Below are 17,431 nucleotides of genomic sequence, written 5' to 3' on the forward strand. Positions count from 1 at the left end.
GCTGGGGGTGGGGCTGGCGCTCGCGGCCGCGCCGGGGCCGAGGGGTTCCTGTATCCGGCTGTCCGTGTGTCCGGTCGCGTGTCCTTGTCCCTGCCCATGTTCCTGCCCGCGTGTCCCGTTCCTGCCCTTGGCCGGCGGTGTCCCGGGATGAGCCTCGCCCGGCGGGCGCTCCGCGCGCTGCGGCTGCGGGTGCTCGGCCCCGAGAAGGAGCTGGTGGGCACCGACCAGTTCGGCAACAAGTACTACCGTGTGCCCAGGCATGAGACCCGCGCAGGTAACACACCGCCACCCTCGCCCGGGCCCCGCGGGCCTGTCCCGCCACCCCCGCCTGGCCCAGCTGCCGACCGAAAAAAAACTGCGGGTGCTTAGGGAAACAAAAGTGCAAGTGCGGAGGGCGGGCGCATCCCGTGTTTCGGGAAACACGTGCGACTTTCTCAAGCTGGTGCCCATATGCCATTAAAACACTAAAGCCGGTCAGTGGAGGGTGTTAGAGCGCAGGCACCGCTCGGAAGGAGGTTTGTCGGCAGCAGTGGGTGACTGATCTTGGTAACGCGAACCGCCTTTGCATGTGCTGTGATGGGGTTCAGAGAAGGGCAGTGAAGCTGGAGAAGAGTCTGGAGCCCAAGTCCATTGAGGAGCTGTAGTTGTTTAGCATGGAGTAAAGAAGGCTCAGGGGAGACCTTATTGATCTCTACAACTACCTGTGACAGGAGGTTGTAGTCAGGTGGGGTTAGGGCTCTTCTCCAAGGCAACGAGTGACAGGATGAGAGGACAGTCTTCTAAGCTGTGCCAGGGGAGGTTGAGGTTGGACATGAGGAGGAATTTCCTCTCAGAAGGAGTGACTAGACATTGGAATGGACTGCCCAGAGAGGTGGTGGAGTCACAATCCCTGTCTTTACTGGATGTGGCATTTAGTGCTATGGTGTAGTTGACATCGTTGTCTTTGGTCATAGGTTGGACTTAATGATCTCTGAAGTCTTTCCAACCTAGTTGGTTCTGTGATTATGTGAAATTAATTCTTACATGTACATTCATCCCACTCCTGTGGAAAAATACTTTTCTAGATTTCTGCCTGTGTTCCAGGAGTCCAAATGTACTTACACATCACATAGTTCTCTATGGATGCCCTGCTTATTCTGCACTGTGTACAATTCATGGAAGGCAGGTTCCCTGAAGGTGTCCAGGTGCACATGCTGTAATGTTTTACAGTCCTCTTTTTCTCTCCCTGCATGGGCTTGTTATCACAACAAAGTGAAGAGCTAGAACTTTTACAGAGTCTCTAAAATTTCCTATCCATACTTACCTTCATTTTTCTAATAATTTACTATTAAAATTTTTAATTTCTCTGGTCAATGCATATTATCTGGGAAAAACTGTGTATTAAAAATTTTTTAAAAAGCGGAATAAGAAATCTGGCAAGTGGACTAATGTTTAATTCACTCTTCCCAGACCCTTCTTCCAAGTTTGGAACCAAACTAAGGGAAGAGTTTTTACAGTTAAACTTTACAAACTGAAATTCCAGATACAAAAAGTAACAGCCTATCTTCCATCAATGTGTTCACTGTTAGTCAGTTAATTCTCCCTTACTGCTTTTTTTATCTAACTAGAGAACAGGAAAGTGCATATGGAAAATACTACTGTGATTATGTGTGAAAATACTACCTGTGAATATTCATTTCATTTTGCTATATATTTATCACTGTGCTCTAGCTGTGACCTTAGGTGATCTAAAAAAACCTTAACCCCTCAGCATCAGCAGAATGACAGAACTGTGAAAGAAGTAAGGAAGCCTTCCACTCACAAAGAAGAAATTGATGGTGATTTTTTTTTGTGAAGTGTTCAAACTTTGCTTTTTGTTCTGTTGAATTGTTCTGTCTTACAATGATTGATGAAACTCACTGTTGGACATATTTGACCGTGAGTTATGGAATGTAACAGTCATTAAAGAGGGATGAAAATAAGTAGAATGAAAACAGCAACAGGAGAGTGGGCTGCCATAAATTCAGAAAACAGATAGAAAATATCCTGTGAACATTTTAAGAAGAAAAAGTAAAACCATGTAGGACAAGTCATACCTGTACCTCCTCCAGCTGGTAAAGGAACAAGTACAAATTACCCACTTGTAGATGAATACCAGGAAGTATAGCAATAAATTTATTGGGGTAAATAAGGAGGTTTTGGTGACTGAAAAAGACAAAAAAAAAGCCTCCATAAACAGAGTTAACTGATATGGTTGCTGGGAAAATACGGGAACAAGTAATAACTCATAAGTATGTTCACAAAGGAGTGAGTGAAAACTGATATGAAATTGTTGATTGGGGAGATAGGTTCTTATCAAAATTTTTTTCTGAGTGGACAACACTGCAATGTTTTTTAGACTTGTCTGTGTTATGGATTATGAATTTGCTTATGTGAGTGCATAGCAGGTTGGCAGCTGTTCTTGAAATAGTCTGAAATGTTACCCTGTCAGATGCACTGGCTCTCTGCCAAAGTTCAGAAATACTCAAAAGTTTTTATGAGGCATTTGAATGAAGAATAAAGTACTTTTATTACATTTGCAGGTCAAACTGTGCAGGAGCAAACTGGGAGTAGCTGGGAGCATCTAATGGCAGGTCACTGTCAAACTGGCATACCGTTCAACTAAGGGACCAGCTGGAATCAAGACATACTGATTATGTAATCAACACATACACAGAACATGAATCTACACAACTGACAAATTTTTTGTAATACAGCATATTAGTAATGTTATAAATTTCATCTCTGTGACTTCCTAATTTGGATACCTGTTTTCTCCCCCCATTTCCAACTGAAATACCATCATGCACTTTCCTTAAAATTGGACTCCTTGGGAATGTGTATTATTGCTATTTTAAGATAGAGTTTTTTTTCTGATCCTAGCCAGCCTCCTGCAGCAGTCACTTGTTATTTGGGGTTATTTGGAAGCAGAAGATTCTCTGTCCATTAAATTTCCCCATCCACTGGAATTTCCACTGTAATTTGTACTTCTGTCAATGGCAATCCCTGCGGTGTCAGTATAGAAAAAATACTAGGTTTCATCTATTCCAGAGCAGGGACATATGCCAGTCTTCCCTCAGGTTTATATGATCTTGTTGCTGGGAAGTCAGTTCATTCTGGCACGAGGGAAGTGATGACAGGTGGTTGCACCCACTGCTTTGGCTATTGGTAACTAACTGGCTCTCACAACACTTTTGAACAGCATCCTGTGCTGGTCCCACTTCTGTACAACAGGGTCAAAACAGAATTTGTCATTTTTATAGCTTGTGAAGAAGCTTAAAGATATGGATGGGGAAGGTAATAGAAATTGAGGAAGGTCTGTAGAACAAAAAATGTCCACATCCAGAAAATTTCTGAAGCTCTGTTTTTAATGAAACTAGGAATTTTGCAGTGCTGAGAAAGCAATGCTCACTTTTTAAGTGCTGGAGAGCATTATTTCTTGTACATTAGGAAAATCTGCAGCATATATAGTTCACATATTAGCCCAGTGCCCTAACTGTGTAGAGACCAGTTCAGAATGGGAACACCACTGGAAACCAAATGAGCTGTAGGGGAAGCTGTGTAGAGACAGCTGTTGTGTACAGATTCCACTGCAAGGTCATTGCAGTGTGTAGCACTGTGCCTTGTCTGTCCTATGCATTTGGGGAGGATGAGTAGCTCTAGCACAGTGCTGGGCCTGATGTGCTTGATGCCTTTGTACTGTACTTGATCAAATATTGCAGAAAGAGAGTGCAAAACAGATGTGTCCTGCTTTCTGTCTATTGACTTAGACATGGTAGGTCTGTCAGGACAGGCTGGGCTCTGTTTCAGACGGGCATGGAGGTCCTTCCTTCAGCAGGAGCTGGGAGTGGATGGTGTATGTAGTACTTACACCACCTTCTGCTTCAAGCAAAAGCTGTAGCTGCCTCACACCCTTCTTTTGGCCTGGCCTAGTCTTTGGCAGCAGTTTGGAATAGAAATACCTGAAGTGGGTGATACAAAGAATTCATGTTTCTTTTCTGTCAGTTGTGAATTGCGCTCTTGTACACTCAGTCCAGAGTCTGGTACGCTCTTAGAACCTGAAGTCTTTTCTGTATTAATAGGAAGTGTAGAAGCAGCTCAGGAGATACAAGTGGTTAATGTTGAGTTTCCTCCCACCTCTATCACTTGTGATTCAGAGAGTTTACTGCAGGTTAAATTTAGCCTGTTTTCTAGGTCTAAGCATCTGCAATACAGAGTTTGGAGATTTCCAAAAAGGTAAAAAGTGTTAGGTATATGCTGCAGGTGTGGCTTTCACATTGCCTTAGCACCTAATATCCTGTTATTTTTTGAAGTTTTTATTTATAAGTGATGATTTCTTCTTTAAAAAGGCAAGTTGTGCTCACAGAAACTACTTTCAGCATGGGCTAAATAGAGGCATCCCAGGATTCACTACAAAACCCCACTTTCTTTGATTCAAATTGCTACACCAGACATAGTCTCACCAATATTCTAAGCCCTTGACAGTCCAGGTCAAACTCAAGATGTAGCAGCTGTACCCGAGACCACATTTACCTGTTTGTCATCAAAGGAAAGTTTGCTTGTGTTCCTGATTTTGACTCTCTGAGTAATTAGGTTATTAGGAGAAAAACAACAACTTGAATTGGTTTCGTAGGGAATCATTGTGGAGATTAAAGAAGTGGTGTCAGTTGTCAAGGATGTGCGAGTGCTGATTGTAACGTGTGTTTTGCCTTCATTCAAAAAATTCTGAGTGATGGCACAAAGATATGAGTTTGTAGGAATATTGTATTCTCCTTGGTGAGTATGGAAAAGATTGGCATTGTGGAGAGGAAAGGAAGACATGTAAAACTGTGTTATTTCGGTCTGGTTGTGCTAGTTCTTTTGAAAGAGGGAAAGTGAATGTTTAAAGCCCCATGACTGTAAGAAGAAACAGTCAGAATCACTACAGAAAGTAATGGCTAGAAATAGAAAAGAAAAAAAAATTAAATGTTAGTATATTCCTGTTCTGGCCACAGGAATACAGGAGAATTCAAAATTAATGTTCTGAATTTGTGAAACTTTAGACAAGAGGCACAAGGACTTTTATTTTCAAGTGGGAGAAAAATGGTCGTCTTCAAAGTCACTTCAAATCTTCAACACTATAGTGAGATAGGCTTCTTTGGAAGAAAAGATGGTTCTGTACTTAATGGCATTCTGTAAGTGGTAGTTTTTTATAAGATTACCTTAAAGTGATGACAGTGATTAAATAATTCAACCACACTATGCTTCTCATGAGAGACGCATCCAGCATAGCTCATTAACTCAGATGGCTCAGATGCCTGTTTTAAGCTGGATGTGATAAAAGATGGGAATAGACAATTGGGTAGTAGTGACTGATGACTCATTTCAGTATCTCAGACAAGTATTTCACTAAACAGACTAGATTTATCTGTGTGACTCATTTATTTTTTCTTATTATGTAACATAGTGTTGGAGCATTGCCATGGCTTTGGTACATGATTAATTGTTCTTTCTGCAGTACATGGAGTGATATTTAGACTGTTCGTATTTTTTTAATTGCAAAACAAATCTCTCTTACAGTTTATGCATTTATTACAGCCAAATATATCTTGCTGGAAATACCTGGTTCCATTTTCCATTGGAAATAATTAATCACCAGTTTATTTTAAAAATGCAGGAAGATGAGAGGCACTAAATAATTAAGATCAAGTATATGTTTTGAGTTGAATTTTTGTTTTTGAATGACTGATTAATGAGCAGCTTTTATTTAAAATTTTTCAATATCTTCATTTATTCTCTCATATATATATTATAATGAATAAGAGTTAAAATGAGGACTGTGAAGTACCAGCATATGCAAGTTTGTATAAGAACAGTAGGTCACCATCAAGGGGGTAATTTATTTCAAAGATTATGTTTCAGTGTTAAAGGCATGGTTCAAGTTTTGAGGTTTCCTTTAGGGGAACAGCAGACTCAGGTTTGACTTGGTTTGTACCTGCAGCTTACCAGGAACAGATGGAAAAAGTCCAAAGCATTCCGTATTCCCTAGATTTTTATACATTGCAGAAGTTCTGCATTAGGGGGCACTTGTGGCCTGAGCTCCTGATTCTGCAAGCTTGAGGAATGAAACTGGTAAGCTAAAGTTTCTCAGTACTCTTGTAAATACCTTATAAATCCCTAGACATACAAATGGCATGACCAATTTTCAGGTGTAACTTTTGTTGCTAACACTTGAGTGAGAGCAAGCACTGACTACTGTGTGAAACATTTTCTTCATATGAAATGCCCACTCACATTTGCCTAAAGGGCCTTTATCTTGTGAATTAAATTCTCTAAAAAACAGGAATGTGCAAATAAAGAAGAATCTGTGTAAGGAAAAGTACTAAGCATTCAAATCCATGATACATGTAAGGTGCCCTTAATCTGATTCAATCCAGACTTCAATAGAAGTATATACACCTTTTCAAGAAAGTTAGAATGATTTATGGTTCTGTTGAGATTAAAGGAATTCCCTGTGATAGTTTTAGTAATTCCTTGTTTTCTGTTTTAGATAGTGGCCTGTTGCCTTCCTGTGCATCAGAAGTGTAGAGTAGAATTTCTATTTTTCTTAAAAATTTGCTATGAAATATAGTTTTGCTTGAAGACTAGACTGAAACATACCTGTAACGTGATGATGTAATTTTTTCCTGTAATTTCTGATGATAAAGGGAGAGTGGAATAAGTGACATCTCTCCAGAGCGTGTCTTCTGAGGTTAGAGCTGTGGTTTTCTTTTGACTCTGAATGTTGGCTTTCTGGATAACAGGCTGAGAAGGAGGCAGAAACTGATTCTGATTGTATGAAACATTTGTAAGATGATTATTGGGTGTTGCAGGTAATTGTATAGAACATTACTGAACATGAAAAATAGTTTTGCAGGCTAGTTTTTCAAATGTTGCTGGAGAGCTAATACATTTGTTTTAGTTTTACATGTCCTAATGTTACGATACTAGTGAAATATAGAATTTGAATTTTGATCAGTGCATAGGAAACTGAATTTTATAAGACTTAATTAACTTGGATATGAAAATAAGTCTGTGGAGAAAGTTTTTTATTTGTTTGTTTCTTTCACATTGGAAGGCTTTTTCCAGGTACACACACTCCCACTCCAGCAGTACCTGGCACTTAGAGGTTTGTCCAGGTGGTGGCAATGTTGTTTCAGGAACAGCAAGTACTGACAGCTGAGTATTCCTTTCTGGAGCAATTATGAAATAGAGAAACCTAGCTCTAAAATAGTAGCATGTATGTGTGTTTGTACAAAAATAAAATTTTCACTGCAGACTGCCAACTTCTAGGACAGTAATCAAGATAGCTTTTCAATCTGGGTGATACATTATGCAGCAAAGCCATTACACTTTGAAGAGCTCACTGCAGATTATAAAAGCATTAACATATGAAATATCGGTGTTTGATTGCAGTGATAGAGAATCATAGAATCCTAAAGGTAGATAATCCAGAGTTTATCAAGACCAGCCTTTGACCAACTAAAGCTGACTATATCAACTAGACCATAGCACTAACTACTATGTCCAGTGATTTCTTGAATGCTTCCAGGGATTGTGGATGACTCCCCCACCTCCCTGGGCAGCCCATTCCTATGCTTAACAATCTTTCTCTGTGAAGAAGTTCTTCTTGATGTCCAACCTGAACCTCTGCTGGTCAGCTTAAGACTGTGTCTTCTCATCCTGCCACTGGTTCCCTGGGAGAAGAGACCAACTCCCACCTGGCTATACCTTCTTTTCAGGGTAGTACTAGGGAATGATAAGGTCTTCCCTGAGCCTCATTTTTCCAAGCTAAACAACCCTAACTCCCTCAGACATTCCGTATAAGACTATGACCCTTCCCCAGTTTCATTGCCTTTCTCTGGACTCACTCCAGCACCTCAATGTCCTTGTTGTCAGGGGCCCAGAACTGGACACAGGACTTCAGGTGTATCCTCACCAGTGCTGAATACAGGGGAAGAATCACTTTCCTGGTCCTGTTGATCCAAGCCAGGATACCATTGGCCTTCCTGGCCACCTGGGCACACTGCTGGTTCATGTTCAGCCTCTGTTGACCAGTACCTCTAGGTTCTTTTTCACCAGGCATCTTTACAGCCACTCTTCTCCAGGCCTGTAGCACTTCCTGAGGTTGTTGTGATCCAAGGGCAGGACCTGGCACTAGACCTTGCTGAGCCTCATACCACTGGCCTCAGCCCTTTGATCCAGCCTGTCCAGATCTTCTGCAGAACCTTTCTGCCCTCCAGCAGATCCACAGTCTTGCCCAGCTTGGTGTCATCTGTGAATTTATTGAGAATCCTCTAATCCAGATCACTCACAATGGTATTGAACAGGACTCGGCCCAGTACTGATCCCTGGGGGACACCACTAGTGACCAGCTGCCAGCTGGGTGTAACTCCATTCTCTACCACTCTCTGGGTCAGCCATCCAGACAGTTTTTAGCCCAATGGAGAGTACATCTGTCCAAGCCATGTGGTGGCAGCTCCTCCAGAAAAATGTTGTGGGAGACAGTGTCAAAGGCTTTCCTGAAGTCTGGGCAGACAACATTCATAGCCTTTGCCTCATCCATGTAGGTGAGTCTCCTGGTTATAAAAGGAGATACTGTTGATCAAGCAAGATCTGCCTTTCCTAAACCCTGCTGACTGGGCCTCATCTCCTGATTGTCCTGTACTTGCTGTGTGATGGCACTCATGGTAATCTATTCTGTGTTTTTCCTTTAGTTGCTAGAAATGAACTGGCAAGAGGCATGGTATGTTAATCTCTCTGACTTGAAAAACCACGAATAGCAATAAGTAGTCATACAGACAGGCAGTAACTTGCATATTATCTGTTGCTACAGCCAGGTTTGCTCTTTAGTGTGTATATTGGTATTTGACTGAGATGCTGATGTTGCTGGATTCTGCCAGCTAGCATTAAGGTTTATATGCTGTACATTTGTAACTTTTAATTATTGTGGGTTTGGCTTGAAAACCTGTTTTGATTCTTTCAGAAGAGGTGTGTGAAGGGGGGATGGTTTGGTATGATTTTCCCTTTTTTTTGATCTCTGATAGGCAAAAAATCAGATAGTAAAAACAAAAAAAAAATAAAATTTCATCATGTTAACAACTTTTTTCTATTGTGCATAGAGAAACAGGTCAGTGCTAGAAAAAGAGTTAGTTTTAATTGGTGGAATAAAAAAAATCTTAGCAGAATTTGTTGAAAATGCTGATTTGAATAGCTGCCACCTGTAGAGCTGAGAGTAACAGAGCTGAGTGTGTTGTAAACGTGGTCATTTTATCAATCGGGATTGTTGGCATCATGCCTTTTTTATGACTAAATTCTGTGCCTTTTAGTTTCATTATCCTGAAATACAAGGAGAATTTAACTTACTTTTCTGGTTCCAAAGAAGGAAATAAATCTGTCATTAATATGCATAGGAAGAACAAATCACCTACTCTGTGCAAAGTTTTAGGATTTGAAATTGTACTGGGAAACTAATGAACAGATTTAACCTGGAAGAGTTAAGTGTGTCAGTAGCAGGTAAAGGAAACATTTTTTTTCTAATATGTCTGTATAATTAATTTCAGTGCATTATTTACATGAATTTGGGTTAACAAGATTATAAATGCTGTCTACATGCTTTGTTAATTGTGATTCTCATGTGAAAATTTTCATTGTCCACTTTTGCTTGCACATAATTTGGTATATCTTTTTTAAGAAACTGTTACTGTAAAATAACACTACAAAGAAAATTAAAGCATTTAAGTGAAAGTGGTGGGGCTACACTCTCATTTTAAAAGAGAAGATAGAATAGAATGACAAAGAGCTGAACAAAAGAGTGCAGTTGAGAAACCATAGTGAAAGAGATTTCAGTAGAGGAAGGCTGGCATGTTACCTTGTGGACCACTGTAACCTTTTCAGGTTCTCCTGAAGAATAGAGAGAATGATAAAGAATTAGGTCTGACTTCCAAATAAAGTTTCTGTCATCAGAGGCTTAATGGTATTAAGGTCAGAGTAGTAAAAGAGCTGCTTTGCCTCGAGGAGAGGGGAAAATCAGTTTCATGCTCAGCCTCTGGGTACAGGGATTGCATAGAAAGGAAGAACACCAAGAAATAAGTGGGATGGGTTGATGGAATGGAAAGGATTAAATAGGGAGATAAGGGAAATTTTAGCTTCTAATGTTTCTTTTTTATGGCCATGTACCTTTGAAATGCAACATGTTATCATTTCATGCTTCATGAAGCGAAAGTCTGATTAGACTAACCTTCATCTGTATGGTCTGGAAGCACCATCAAGGGGAACTGCAGTTAGTACAAAATTTGCTTCTGATGAGGTCAAAGAAGGGGTGGATTCTGGCAGAGTGGTGTGGGAAGTGGTCAGTGCTGTAGGAATTGTAAATGTCACAAGCTTTAGAACTTAGGAAGCATATGTGCTGTTTGATGGTTTGTGTCTGTAAGAGGGGTGAAGAAAAGTTGGTCCAGAGAACTACAACCAGAAAGAGTAGAAAGATACATAGTGTTATGCAGTAGGATGTCCACTGCAAAGCCTGAGGAGCTGAACATACTAGCTACAACAGACTTTAAGAGAACTAAAGTCCTTGAAATAGAGTCACATCCAGTCCCTGATATCCAGAACGAAAGCACCACAGGCTGCAGGGGAATCTCTTTGCCGGTACTTGGAGCACCTTCTCCTTCTTCACTTGACCTTCATGTCGGCAGACCTGTTCCTCTCCTATATTCTCACTCCTTTCTTCTCTGGTTGCATCTGAGTCTGTGCAATTACTTTTTTTTTTCTTAGATGTGTTATCACAGAGGAGCTACCACCATCTCTCATAGGTTTGGCCTTGGCAAATGTGCTCCATCCTGGTAGGCCTTGGAGGAAGGGTTTTGCCATGGTTCTGTTTGCTCGGTCCTTGGACCACTGCTTCTCTTTAGATTGTGTTGCAGCAGGTGTAGTCTTTTTAGTGGTCCTGCACCCTCACTCCAAGTGGTCATTGCTACTACTTTTTCAGTCCAGCATGAGGCCAGGGCACAGCGAGTTCAGCAGCTTTCCTTGTTCCCCTACCAACAAGCTTTCATTTGTGTTGAAAGAAACTGAAAAACAGGTAAGTCTGCTTCATACATAAATGCTTCAAAACTCATAGGAGAGTTTTGAAAAGTTCAGATGGAGCAAGAGAGAAGCCTCAGAGCTGGTTATTACAAGGTGACTGCAAAGGCCGTTTAAATATTATGGCTGAAAAGTGTTAGATTTGATGTTTAACTATCATATCTTGCACACTTGTACTTCAGAAGTTGTGGCTTTTCCTTGTATACTAGCTACAGTGCTGGTTGGTGTAGTCATCACAATATTGAAATAACTCAAGGTAATTATAAATTTCTCCTGATCTGATTCCCGAAGTTTTAAAAAAAACTTTATTCTGATATTAACAATCTCTACTTGTGAAACTATGTTTTGGATACAGTGGCACACCTTTTATAAGCAGTTGTAATATATCTTCTTCTATTTTTGATCAGTCAAGAAATGTTAGTTAATAAATCATGGCTTCATTATGGCCAGACCCATCTGGTATGCTTTCTCTTTTACTACATCATGTTTTAAAAAGAAGACTTTGAATGTTTTTCCCTAAGAAATGAGAAGAAACAGATTCAGTTGAAGTCAATGACAGAATGTCTGTTGTCTTACAGAATTTCACCTTTCTTTTTGCTGGTCTTGCAAAGTAACTACTGAGAGAACTCTGTATGTGAATATCTAATTTAATGCTTGTGGCATGTGTTGGTGGTTAAAGCAAAGTATAAACACAAACTTGAAATACTTGATCTAAACAGTATGGTAGTACCATTGGAGGGTAAAATTGCCAGAAAATGAACTGCTAGTAGTTCCATTTTCTGCAAAACTTCTTGGCTGTAGTAAAATTAGCATCCAGATTTATTTCTGTGATAAAGTAAATCTCCGACCTGAGACTTAGTAGAATCTAATATTTGTCCAAAAAAAAGGCGGAGCAGTTCCCTGCCTTCCTCTGGCTGCTCATGGCTGCCTTCAACCCGGCCTCTCCTTCTTTCTTATTACAAGTTATCTCGCAGCCTTCTCCTGAGTTTGTCTCCTGTCTAACCTACAGTGCTGCTTTTTTTCAGCAAGACTAGTTATTTGGTCAGCAAGAGTAGTTACTTGGTCTGGTTCGTGGCACAAGCTGTATGAAGGAGCCAAAAAGCAGCCAGGGATGAAAACAATGCAAGTTGGCTACTTTCTGTGATTCCTGTGGTTTGAAGTGCTAGTTGAACTACTAACTCAGGTAATTCCACGAATTGTAAAGATTCAAGGGCTGCATTGTTCATTTTTACCTGTCTGTGGTGATTTGCCAAGTTACGGGTATTGTTTTTCTTAGTTCCTACTTGTAATAGCAATAGAACTTTGCCACTGTTTTCATATCATGCAAAATTCTCAATTAAACCTAGTGTAATGATTGTAAAAGAATCACACGAGTAGTTTTAGAAATAAGTTGTGATTACTATCTGTTTGTAATATATTTTTTCACTTGGTGTAATAGTTCTGTATCTTTTGTAGATGTTTCGTCAGATAGAAATGGAGTAATTTTTCCATGCTGTTAAAATGTATGTGATATTTCTATTCGGATATTTCCTAATTTCAAGAAAAAAAGGTTTGTTTAGTTTGCTCCTGGTTTGAGAACTAAGAATACAGTATCCAGAAGCAGATCATGACATTGGTTCAGTGTGATGTACCAAAATTTCCTAGGTTGTTCTTGAAATGATTAGGTGGAAAATGACAGGTAGTATATGAAATCAGCTGGTTTTCTTACATGTTCATCATCTTGAATTGAAAAGATATGCTGTGTAAGCAGCTTCTGTGCCAGAGATGGGAAAATGGGCAACTCCTAGATTTGGATCTGACCCAATATGTAATAGCATGGGTTAAAGTCATCAGAATCTCATGTAAACCTGAAGGTGAAATAAGGTTGACTGTTGATTAACATAAGTTTGTCACTGGTGAGAGGGAGAGATCTTGGTCTTCCTTTACCTTCTGTCCTTCCAGCTGGCAGTAGTTATTTATGAGACCTATTGCTGTGCCAGTTTAACTCAGTTGAAAAAGTTGAGCATGTGGTCCCATGAGTTATGAAGCTGGGACAAAGGAAGAAGGTGGAACATTTGAGCTAAAAGGGAGGTGGGAGATTGGTGACTCTGAATGGGGGAATCCAGGAACACATCCCTCCCTGTGTAGCTTATCCTTTAGTGTTTGTATGGGATTACTGATGAGATTCTGATTTTTGTGTTAGAACAAAACATGGATCCTCTGTATGAGAAAGAAGTGGTAGTAATTGCTGAAATAAGAAATCTAATGTGATTTGTTGCTATGATTACAGTTTTTTGGCAGGTATAATAAGTACTTTTTCAGCCCTGGAAGAGCCGTTTAAACCTGTCACTGGAAGAGAAGATTACCAAATTGAGGATTTTAACAGACTTTATAGAAACTTTGTGCCAGTGGCCTCTGTACTAATATGTCTGTATTGTCTGCACAGGTCATGTGTTATGATAAGGTTGTGTGTCCAAGGAGCTATTTGTCCATACCGGAACAAGACTTTCCTCTGAGGGGAGAGAGGAGTTAGGAAGGCCCTGTCTCTTGTGGGTCATATTAATTTTTAGATTTTGCAACAGGCACAGGTACTTTCAAATGTGATTAATTCTGTCCTCTGAATCAGAAATATAGACAGACTCTCAAAGAGGAGTAATTAATTGGTTTCTGGAATAGTTAATTGGTTAACTGATTTCTGCTGTTCTAATGTGCATCAAGGCAGTTCAGTGCAGTCCATAACTCTGACCTCGTCTCCTGCATGTCCTTCAGTTGTTCACATCTTCCCCTCAGTAAAAGAAAGGTGGCTAATCCATATCAGAGGCCTTGAATGCCTAACCACACCAGCCTACTAAAATAGTTTCTATGTACCAGAAAACCAGCAAGAAGTGTGCTAGTTGTCTAAGCTACAGCTTAGTTGTTGTATATTAGATTTGCTCTAATTATATTGAGGCAGCTGGTGAGCAGACTATTGAAGTAAGGAATAAGCATGTGTCCTCCAAGCACCTTGGAGCCAGTTACAGTCATGCCTAAAGCAGAAAGAGGGATTCAACCAGTAACACATTCTGACCTCCCTCCTGAGTGACAGCTTGGCTCTCTGGCTGTCCGTTTAAACAAATTGTGACTCTCTATCTCTGAGCTTCTACAGTAACTTTTTGCATGAAGAGTAGTCAGTATCAAAGTATCTTATAGTAATACATTTGTTGTTGAAATATGTAAGATGTCAAATATTTTACTACAAATTACTATCTCATGACCCAAAAAAGAATACTGAATTTTATCACATGGTTGAATAGCTAAAAATACTGTCTAGTTTGCCCTTATCACAAGCAGTGTGATTCTGGGGGAGGGACAGAGAAAGAGTAAACACTTGTGTTTTAGTAGCCAAGGGAAGATGAAGTTGTCTAAGATTCTGAGTGCTGGCTGGCTAGCTGCATCTAAATGATGATCTGTTTTCACCCTGGAGGCCCACTGCTATGAACATCTTGTTGCAATGGATCATAGAATTTACTGTGAAGAACAGTCAGAAAACAGTGGCACACTTTCCTGAATTTCCCACTTTGCCTTCCTCCTGATTAAGAGAAGTTAATCAGAAGATGTAGACTGATAATCAAGCACTTTTATTAGTTATTCCTTGCTAAAATTTATCTATTCTGATGGATAAACTGTTGTGCTGGATGCTTTTTTTTTTCTTTTTGCCTCAAAATGTTTTCTACAAAAATCTTCTATGGCTTGAAAAAGCTGATTTGGATTGTCCTCAAAAGTTGATAAAAATAGCAAGAAGTTAATACATAAACTGATTGTTTCAGACTGGTTACCAACATTCACATACTTACCAGGCAAGTTCAATACATTCTGTAATCTGGCTTGTGGCAAATTTTTACGGCATGGTTGTTACTCTTTAAAAGCAGTTGTAATGAAAATGGTTGTACCAAGCTACATTACCTTTGGTAATTAAGACAAAGGAATTGGTGGTTAAATACATCAGGTTGCAAACTGTCCTCTTTTATGCTGAAAGTGATTGCATTCTCTTTCTCAAGATCCCTGTAGATGTATTATCCTTCTGCAGAGCTGATGAAGGAAATCTTTCTGTAGTAGGAGGGTATGGCATAACATGAAGCAGGACTACAACTACCTAAATGTAAATGGGCAATTAAGTGGAAATGAATTGCATGAGCTAGAAGAGAAGTAATTACTAATCTGTAGTAGTAGTGCAGTTGGAACCAAAGGCAGATTTGATGTGATGCTCTGCCCTGTTCAGATGTGTAGAGTGCAAATGCAGGCCTTCTTTATAGATGGGTGAGGGAAAAAAATAAATTTTACCCCTTGTTCAAAACTTTGGTTTGTTTTATTTCTGCTGACAAACATGTCCTGAGACCAGGTCTGGCTTCAATGTCCAGCTTCCTGGCTTGCCAGATAGAATAGATGTATTAAACAGTCTAGATAAAATATTGTTAGGCATTACTTAATGGTAAAATTACAGCTACTAGGTCATGTGTTCTGCATGTTGATCAAATGTGAATTTATATACACTTGTTGTGGTTTAAGCCCAGACAGCAATCGAGTACCACACATCTCCTCCACCAGCAGGATCAGGGAGAGAATTGGAAGGGTAAAAACTGGCAAACTTGTGGGTTGACATAAGGACAGTTTAAGAGGGAAAGCAAAACCCTGCATACAAAGCAGATCAACCATCTCCAGGAGAGCAGCATAATGGTTACTCAGAGAGATAAATGCAATTACTCCAAGCATGCCCCCTTTCCACCCTTTTGCCCCTACTTTAAATACTAAGCCTGACATACGGTCTGGGATATCCTTGTGGTCAGTCTGGGTCACTTGTCCCAGCTGAATCCCTCTTCAAACTTCCCAAGCACCCCGAACTTCCTTGCCTGAATGGAAGTATGAAAAGCAGAAAAGGCCTTGGCTCTGTGTAAGCCCTACTCAGCAATAACAAAAACATCTATGTATTATCAAACTTGTGTTCAGCACAGATCCAAAAACACAGCCCCATCCTAGGCACTGTGAAGAAAATTAACTCCAACAAGGCTACTAAAAGGATTGTAGGGAACTTTGCTCTTATATGAACACTGCCCAGAGTAATGCAATAGGAATGATGATTCCTGATCATTGCTTTCTGGCCACCACCCTTACTGTACCTTTCTCCCTTCAACTCTTTTTTTTTTTTTTAATAAAAAAGCAGAAAGGAAATCTCAAGTATTAATTTTCTCTTTACTGCAGTTTCATTATCTGTAGAGACCTACAGGATGATTTCTCCCATCTGTGTAGCTGAAATTTATTTTCAGGTTTTTGTTTGCTTATGAGCCACAGCAATGTCTCACATCTCTAGTACCTGCTTGGCCATTGAGATGGAACAATAGCCTTTATCCAAGGTGTTTAAAATTGATGCATAAGAGAAGGTACTGTAGATATATATGGCCATTTCATTAGCAAAACCAGAAACCACCTGCAGCAGAACTGTTATACTTCATGTAAAATAGAAGGTAATAGAAAATTTTGAAATTAGTTTGTGGATATTTATGGAGTTCTCCCATGTAGCCAAGGGGCAGAGAATAAATTTAACTTGATTTATTCAGACCCATATGTGATAGGAGTCTACCTGTCTCAAGTATAGAAAGAGTAGAAGGGGATAGTTTACAGAGGAGTTTCACAACAAAGCAGCTTGTAGTTGAGGTGAAAAATACAAAACCCGCAGAACATCTGAAGACACAATTGAAGTGCTCACAGTTCCTGACTAGAAAAACAATCATTGCAGCAGTGTTATAAATTCATGAGTAGGGTAGGATTCAGGTGTCAAGTCAGGGGAAAATTATGTCATTGTAGTTGTGCCTGCATGGCAGATTTAGCAGTGTGGAAATCAGTAAAGTCTTACTGAAAAAAATGTTATGCAAAGAGAACCTATACATTGTAGAGAAATCCTGACTATAGAGGCAGGAGAACTTCATTTCTAAAACAATATCAGAAAGAGAAGAGGACAATGATGGCATTCTTCATCATAACGATGTGGATAAGACCTGGTTTAGACATGCCAATTTTAATATCAGGATCATACATGTATGTGGAGGTGTCAGAGAGAGAAATCTTAAGACAGAAGGAAGCAAGTCTTTAAACTCTTAGAAGCGAAGAATTTATTTTTGACATGGGTGAACCCTGAGAGTAAGCTCAGAACTGTGAAGGGTGCTTAGGAGTAATTTGTATCAGAAAGAAATAGCAAAAGTGATTGGCATTATGTTGTGGTATCTATACTACAAATATTTGTTTGAAGGGTGTGTTGCAAACAATGTAGTATCTCCAGAGGTGAAACACAAAAGGACAAGGG

The 17,431-nt window shown here is 39.8% G+C and overlaps 1 protein-coding gene across 2 annotated transcripts in view; it reads left to right on the top strand.

Moving 5' to 3' along the window:
• The first annotated feature begins 34 nt into the window (after nt 1-34).
• The window catches only part of NDUFAF2 (NADH:ubiquinone oxidoreductase complex assembly factor 2), a 59,407-nt gene continuing 42,010 nt past the window's right edge, over nt 35-17,431 (top strand). For both annotated transcript variants that reach the window (XM_071581114.1, XM_071581112.1), the window contains exon 1: nt 35-274. In XM_071581114.1, the coding sequence (XP_071437215.1) occupies nt 260-274 (15 nt within the window). In that variant the 5' untranslated portion in view covers nt 35-259. The remainder of the gene's footprint in view (nt 275-17,431) is intronic.

The sequence above is a fragment of the Pithys albifrons genome, chromosome Z (assembly GCF_047495875.1).
Source record: "Pithys albifrons albifrons isolate INPA30051 chromosome Z, PitAlb_v1, whole genome shotgun sequence".
NCBI classification, from domain to species: domain Eukaryota; kingdom Metazoa; phylum Chordata; class Aves; order Passeriformes; family Thamnophilidae; genus Pithys; species Pithys albifrons.